Source organism: Cyrtonyx montezumae, unplaced genomic scaffold (assembly GCF_038088225.1).
Source record: "Cyrtonyx montezumae isolate F1298 unplaced genomic scaffold, pur_monq_1.0 scaffold_12, whole genome shotgun sequence".
In the NCBI taxonomy this organism is placed as follows: Eukaryota; Metazoa; Chordata; class Aves; order Galliformes; family Odontophoridae; genus Cyrtonyx; species Cyrtonyx montezumae.
In genome coordinates, this window is record NW_027071848.1 from 12456958 (window position 1) to 12464862 (window position 7905).

Sequence of the window (7905 nt, forward strand, 5' to 3'; positions counted from 1 at the left end):
TCAGCTAATCTCTTTGAAGAAATAAACCAGGACTAGAATCCCTTCAGGGGATGATAGCAGGCTGATCGCACAGCTGTTACTTGGTGCTACTAAGCCCCCATGCTATACTGACAGGTAATCAAGACATAAAATACTTCATGAAACATCATTAATGACCTGATGCATCCAAAAAATCCCACTCATGGTAGGTATGGTTGATGTGCTATGAATACTTCAGAAAAGGCATGAATTAATCTGCTATGAATACTTCAGAAAGGCAGAACACAACCTTCTTCACTTCCAACAGTAAACACCACTGTAGGGTACTTCTTGAGCTTTTAGTGAACACCTTTCAGCTGTGGAAGTGGAAAAAAAAAAGGCAAAATAAAGTTTAATGAATCACATCATGACTGTATGTTACTATGTGCTGCAGTATTAAAACAAAAAACAAGTACAGCGTTCAGTCTTGATTCTTCTTCATGTCTTTGAGAGAGGGACACCAAACTGTTACAACACAATACTGAAGACAAGAGAACATAACACTTAGTTCTGATACACTGAAAAGCAATTTCATATATAAGCATATTTACACAGGCACACTGACTTATTGAGCACCATTTTTTTTCCTCCTTTTTTAAAGTTTAACATCAACATTCAGCTCTGAACAGAAGAACATCAGACCTTTACGACAGTTTCAGCATCAGGAAAAGAGCTACCTTCATTTTACACACATCAGAACACTAGCATTAATACATCAGTTGAGATGCTCACTGCAAGTGACCCTCCCTCTGAATTCTAAGGCGTTCCTTCTCCACTTGCAAGCGCTCCTTCTCAATCTGCAGCTTCTCTGACTCAAACTTTAAGAACTGCAACCTTTCTTTCTCTAGCTGCAAGCGTTCTTTTTCAAGTTTTAACTTCTCAGTTTCTAGATCCAGAGGCTGCATGACGGGTTTTTCCGACTGGGTGAGGTCATTTTCCAGGGCAGGTTTCTCAGCATGCAGAGTCTCTAGCCTCAGTTTCTCCCGCTCAATCTGAAGTCGCTCCTTCTCAAGCTGAAGTCTCTCATGCTCCAAGTCAACATGCCTCAACCGTTCTTTTTCAATCTGCAGCCGCTCCTTCTCCACTTGCAACCGCTCAGCTTCAATGTCTAATCGCTGCTTCTCCAGCTCCACCTTCTGCTTCTCTAGATCTATGAGCAAGTGTGAATCTTCATAAGCTAATCTAGCTTGAGCAGAACTTAGATTTCCGAACTCCTCAATGTGGGTGAAATCTGGTAGGTCGTTTTCTTTTTTTGAATCTGGCAAAACTGATGACAGAATTTCTTCTTCTTCCTCAATAGGGAACTGCAGAGAGGAATGCAATGCACAAGAATTACATTCCAGTCTCCGTAGCAGAACAGCATTACACACAGCTGCACTGGAAATAACAGATGACTGCTGGCTTTTTTGCTATATCTTAAGTACTCCAGAACTTAGATTCTACAAAATGATCATATTAGATCAAAAAGCTTTGTTCGTTATTACATAGGTTACATACGAGAGTAGGAGAAAAAACACTGCACGACAGATAACAGCGAGTATTCAGAATCACTGTCAGAAAACTAGAACTAAAAAGCATGCGGCAGCCTTACTTTTCACAAGGCTCAGTGACATTTATGTAAGCTACTAGCAATTTGTTGTGACTAATTATTGATCAGAGCAGCTGGATCCATAGGCTATGTGGTATTAAAGCTAACCCAGCCTTCATTAACACGAGGATTCAATTTCTAAAAACATTTAACACTGCAGTATTTAAAACCATCTGGCATTTTTCGCATGGTTCTAACCCTTCAATCTGTGTAAGTGGGTCAGTAAACAGGACTTGTTTAACCAATTTTATACTGCCATTTTTGCTAGAAAAACTCTTATGACACAGGTTATTAGGAGGTTAGTACCACTGTTCTTGGTGAACCATAAAGGCTGTAATCCTGCAAGAGCTATGTGCTGCACATCATAATACAGAAGGGACTATTTTTTCCCATTACAAATACTGCAAATGGCAAACAGAGGCAGATTTGAATTCAGAAAACACTGTAAGGCAATGAAAGCCACTACCAGCACTTCAGTTTTAGAGAAGATAGACACCTTTCTTCAGCAGCTGTCAGGCAGCAGTCTCACTACCATTTATAAGAGCTTATGCTGCTATTTTTTCCCAGCTCACATTCCAAATGAACTAAGACATAATTTTGAACTCATGTTAAAACAAAATTATCCGAACATTTGATTTCAGTCTCATTGGCTGCCCATCTCAGAACAGCCACGATGCTACTAAGAACAACAACCTGGCCATGGGCTACAATTCTGACAGAGGAATGGCTGATCTAATTACTCAGGTCATATTTTCATCTCCTGTGGTCTCATTTTAAGAAATGCAAAGAGTATTCTATTTCTTTCCGTACTTCCAGGTAACACGCACTTTCATTTCTTAAAGAGGTGCATTTATCTTCTCTGCTCATCCATCCTGATATCCTAAGTATTAAAACAGCCAGTATCCTTCAATAATGTATTTTTCATTCCACTGGCTGAAATAATTCGTATCTACAACACACAGAAATGGAAAACACGCTCAAATACAAACCTGTATTGAGGGTTACCAACCTTAAATACCACTGCAAGTTGCTAGATTTGAATACCTTCTCTCTGAAGCACAATAGTTTCTACTACTAAATTCAGACAAAGCAGAAACTGATGCTAATGAAGCTCAGTGAAATCCCGTGCTGAAGTGGGAAGACAGCCATACTCCATATTGCTAATGTACACCAGTCACTTACTTCAAAATTTTGTGGATCCTCCTCTTCTTCTTCTACTTTGATTTCTGTTAAAGACCCGCCTGCTCCTCTGAAGTCAGTGATGTTCTGCCACTCAAAGCTAGACTCATTTGCAAACCCCATTTTGTCATCCATATCTTCATTGAGAGAGTCATCTAAATCGGATGAAGGAAGGTGAAACCCTGCTCCTACTGCCTTGATGTTTGCATTCAGTCGTTTTCTCTTCATGAGTGCTCTCCAGTCAAGGTATCTCCTTTTCACTTCTGTCCCTGTTCTTTGCTCACCTTCCCCTACAGCATTCACACACTCTGCTATTTCCTCCCACGCTTTCCGTTTCATCTCATTAATTGTTGTATTAAGCTGCTTTGAAAAGAGTACTTCTCTCCTTTTTCTGATTTCCTTAAGGAGAGTTTGAGTTTCCTGAACACTAAAATTGCTTTTCCTTTTCCTTTTCAATTGTTTCATTTTTTCCAGCTTTAACCTAACAATTCTAGCACAGCAGGTTACAGAGGCTATTTGACACTAAGCAGTTATTAATACAAAGTTTATAAAACAACAAAAGCAGAGATCAGTTCTTGTTAAATGTATTTTGTCTTCACTTTGTAGTATTTTCCTATTTGTCAGGGTTCCTATGAGAAAAAAAGCAAACAAAATAAATCTCAAAGATATACACTGTATATTTTCATTTAAAGAGCTTGGTTCCATTATCACTAGTTAAGGAATGCAAGTTCTGAACATACAGCTCATCTGTTAGAAGAAAACAATTTCAGCATACTCTAAACATAAAGCAGCTACGGATGAGCTCCCATAAACTCATATGAATTATAAACTTATTAATATATCTTTGCCATAAACAAACTGTTGAGGCTGAGTTGATATTTCCATTATAGAAATACAGCTATTTTCCTGTAGCTCTTGCCATTTTTGCCTGCTGAGATATGCTTAAGGCTGAAATTTGACATACACAACTTAGTCTGAATGTTATTTCAGAAAGAAGCTAAGAGTTTTACATTGTTACTTCAAAAACAAAATGTTTAGGAAATGAAATTTCTGAAACATTTTTAAACTATTTCTATGCAAAAAAGAAAAGTGGATATAAATAGGTACATAACAAAAATTGACCTCTTAGAGGCACATCACAAAAAAGTACTGAAGACATCTTGCTGGATGATAGAAAATAAGTGAACTAAGCGTTCAAACAAATGTGATGCATTAGAGATTCTTCTATTAGAAGCAGGTCTAGGAATAAGCCATTACTTGTCCATGTTGAAGCCCTCCTCCATAGCCCTCACACTGTAAAATTCCTCAATTCATGCCAGATTCAAAGCTCATCCAGTCCTCTACCCCAGCTACAGCTGATCCTGTGCCTGATGCTAGAGAAAGCTGAACTCAGACATACAACTCTACATATAGTTATACATACACCTCCTCTATAAAGAACATCAGCACATGAGCAAAACTGCTGTATTTGAGGGACAAAGCACTAACAGTTTATAGTCTGCACGTCCTGTGCACTGTTGACTGCACACACCTAGCTTACTTACAAAATTTTCCAAGTTTTGCAAGCTGCACATTTCCGATGTATGAAGCTTCCTGCCCTTCTGAAAATGAAATAATTCATCTTGAGAAAAAAAAAAGATTGAAATATATACTATAACTTGGGGTTGTAATGTAGATGCACTTTTTGCTATGACCTGTATTAAAAAAAAAGAAGGAAAAAAAAAAACAACCCACCCCCAATTATCTACCATTTAAAAAGTCAGATTTATACCACACCACAGTGCTGTATCTCTTTATCTGCTAGAACGACACGTGTTTTTCAGAGACCTTTTACCTGATCTTTAAAGTTTGCCATGAAAAGATACTTAGTTTTCAAGGAAGCAGCATCACACTTACTTCTCTCTGGCAGTAAATCAATTTATTTGGTACTTACTGTGCTTTTCAAATCCTAATTACAGTGTTAGTTCTTTTCTGTTTTAATAGTAATTGAATTTCTTGACCTATCTATTAAACTCAAATTCATCTTCACAGTTTATATTAAAAACTTTTAAAAGTCATTGAGCAGGTATATTCACCAGAAGAGCTACCAATACACAAAAGGAACTAAGACTGCTTTTAGAAGTTTCACTGATAATGAGACAATTATTCTAGACTAACAAATAAAAAGATTAAGCTGAATTCCTGGTGCCTAGTACTTCACATTGGCTTCAGAAACCGTGCACGTACATGTGCGTTTGTCTGTTTTCCATGTTAAAAGAGGATTCTTAAGAGTTGGAAGGGACCTTTGCAGGTCATCTAGTCTGACTCCCCTGCAATGAAGAGGGACATCCACAGATTGCCCAGGGCCTGATCCTGAGTTACACTGAGTTCTAACACACAGCATAGACAGTTTTTCTGATTTATCACTACCAAGGCACCAAACCTTTGTTTAAAGTCAAAACTCACTTGTTTTTACTGAAACTGATAGAACTCCTTGAATTTAAGTACTTAGCTAGCTATAGGACAATAGTCAGATTTCCTCAAGTACTGGCAAATGGGATACACCAAACTCTTGGAAGTATTAATACATAATTAACTGTCTTTTACATTACCTAAATATCAGATTCAGGTTTTAAAATCAATTTTTAATCCACGCTGCTTTCTAAATGCAATTCTACATGAATGTGGAATACAGGCAGCTGAGCTTCCCTCTTGCTCACAAGTTAAAACGCACAACTGCCAGGTCACCCTGCAGGTCCGTCCCATTGCTGCTCACCCAGGTGCTCTGCATCACTGCCCTGATCACCCATCCACTCTTCCACAAGTGCCAAATCTTCGGTTTGGATTTCAAGTCAAGCACTGCACTACTACACTGGGAATCCATGGCACACAGTGCAATTTTGCATAGCTTTCTTTTAAACTCTTATTTTAAACTCTTATTCTTTTAAACTCTTTCTTTTAAACTCTTTCTTTTAAACTCTAAATAAAGCTGAGGCTGGTAATATTCTGGTTCTAGTACTGTGATATTTCTAGACAGTATTCAGGATATTACTTTTTAGTCAGAAAAAAAATGAGCTGCTCCATGCTTAAACTATTTAATGAAGAAGAATAACAGCAGGCAAGGATTTGTACACATTGTGGACAGCTACAAAGAAAGAACAAAAACAACTTACCAGCAATTTGAAAAGATTAATTTACAAGAACAAAACATATGGCATGTTTGATTTCTGGTTTGATCTGAGGTCTATAACATGAAAACGTATGTTCAGAAATAATTCCAGACAAATGTTTCAGCTTTTACCAAAATCAGAACTGCAAAACTTTAATGTCTTTCTGTCTTTAGCAGAAGATTCCACAGCAAATAAAGTCTGCTGAGTGCACAAGTTGGGAATAAAGGCGGTTCACTCAGAAGAGGGATGAGGAGATTAGAGCAGAGATGACAAAAGTCTGGTTATGTGACAGAGAAATCCCAGAGAAGTGACAGACAGTACAAACAGCCTCTGATGTGACTAGCAGCTGTGCACTCATTACTTGGCAAGGTTCTAGCTGCAAATGCAAAATGTGCATATACGTATTTGCACCATTTGGGTACAAATGCAAAGTGCTGTCTAGAGAAAGAGAAGGGCTTCCAATCATGAGACCACAGAAAGCTTTCAAGGTTATGTCCAGGAGAGCCAGTAACATGACACTGAGTTCAGTACAGTCCTGTCAGGCCAGAATCAACTGCAGATTAAGAAGGCCTTCACTTCTGGTCTAAAGAAAGTGGAACTACTTGTCATCGCAGAAATGAAAGAAGTGTTGTGAAACAAACCTGAACAATCCATAAATATGCAGAAGATTCATAACCTCAAAATACAGCGGAGGCACCTACAGCCTGCTGCTGTCCTTATAGTCCCTTTGCTCACATCTTACTGCGTGAGCGCACGCTAAAACGGAGCATTTAAATACAATAAAATAAAATAAAAATAACCAACACAAAAAACAAAAACTGTCCGACCAACCCCCAAAAAATCCCACAAAGAATCATCTAAAAAATGCATATATACAGACTGCTTTTGCATTATTCCTCTTGGATGGTTGCCTTCGTGTTTAGAACTTCCAGAAGTTATGGCTGAAGAAACAAGCATTAGATCAGGAGGTTTTGTAACCTCTTTTTCCTCAAACCATATTTGTGACCTGCACAGCCTTCACATAATTCTAAACCCGGGGTTTTCTGGAAAACTTGAAGGGCTATTCCTAACAGATGGCTGCGCTGGCTTGGGACAAATTTTAGCTTTGTATTGAGAGACGGCTCAACTGGTGCTACTGCACACACAGAACGGTTTAGACGGATAGTGACGTGAAGATCCACGCAGTCCCAATCCCGCCGTGGGCAGGGCTGCCCCGCACCAGCTCAGGCCGCCCAGGGCCCATCCACGCTGGCACTGAGCGCCTCAGGGATGGGACGAAGTTCTCCCTAACGTGACCTAAACCTCCCCGCTCTTATGGGGGAGAACAGAGGCCGCACAGCCCCAGCCTGTACCCTCCCGCCGGGCGCGGCCCAGCCCCGCCAGGAGGCGCTGGGAGCCCGCACAGGGGACAAAGGCGGCGGACTGCCGCACCGACATCCCTCCCCGCGCCGGAACTCGGCCAATGGAAGGCAAGCAGGCCGCCCCACAAGGCCCTGGGAGAGCGACTACCTCAGCCCCACCGCGGCCCGCACACACCTTCACAAGAACCGCGCGCGGTACTCACCTCCACCCAACTCTCCCCGCCGGGTCACCGGCCCTTTAACCACTGCCGCCTTCCTATTGGCCAAGCTGAGTGCCCATCAGCCCTTCCAGCACACCTATTGGCTGTTCAGGCCCGTCGCTTGCTTTCTCCTGTCCCGCCTTCCTAGACGCGCCGGAATGCCCCGAATAAGCCTCTGAGCGGTGCAGCTCCCCTGCGGGGACACCGCTCTCTCAACCCCACGCAGCATTGGCTGCCTGCGCTGCTTGTCTTCCGATACCTTCCGTTGATTGGCTAATTTCTGCCAAAGCCCGCCCTCCCCTCCATAACCTTCCGGCGGCGCGTTTTTGCCACTGAATAGGTGGTGGGCGGGTGGGCTGCAGGAGGGGTGGGGTCTCTTTTCTCTCCAATTGTTACTCCACTATAACACA

General features: G+C 41.0%; 1 protein-coding gene across 5 annotated transcripts; it reads right to left on the bottom strand.

Moving 5' to 3' along the window:
- Positions 1–235: 235 nt before the first annotated feature.
- MSANTD4 (Myb/SANT DNA binding domain containing 4 with coiled-coils) lies at positions 236–7658 on the bottom strand. Of its 5 annotated transcripts, none has more exons than XM_065730046.1 (4): positions 7499–7658; positions 4317–4386; positions 2789–3414; positions 236–1322 (listed from the first exon to the last, which is right to left on the bottom strand). In XM_065730046.1, the coding sequence occupies exons 3-4, from the start codon at positions 3248–3250 to the stop codon at positions 747–749; spliced, it is 1038 nt and encodes a 345-aa protein (XP_065586118.1). In that variant the 5' UTR covers positions 3251–3414; positions 4317–4386; positions 7499–7658; the 3' UTR covers positions 236–746. The 5 variants fall into 5 exon arrangements, with proteins under 5 accessions (XP_065586118.1, XP_065586120.1, XP_065586119.1 ...); XM_065730048.1 differs by lacking the exon at positions 7499–7658 and adding an exon at positions 5541–5678 and having other exon boundaries at positions 4330–4386; XM_065730047.1 differs by lacking the exon at positions 4317–4386.
- Positions 7659–7905: the final 247 nt, after the last annotated feature.

Coding starts and splice junctions, on each gene's coding strand:
- MSANTD4 (XM_065730047.1), bottom strand. CDS start 3,250: ATGAAACAATTGAAAAGGAAAAGGAAAAGCAATTTTAGTGTTCAGGAA. Junction 1,323..2,788: donor AGGATCCACAAAATTTTGAA/GTAAGTGACTGG, acceptor TCCTCTCTGCAG/TTCCCTATTGAGGAAGAAGA.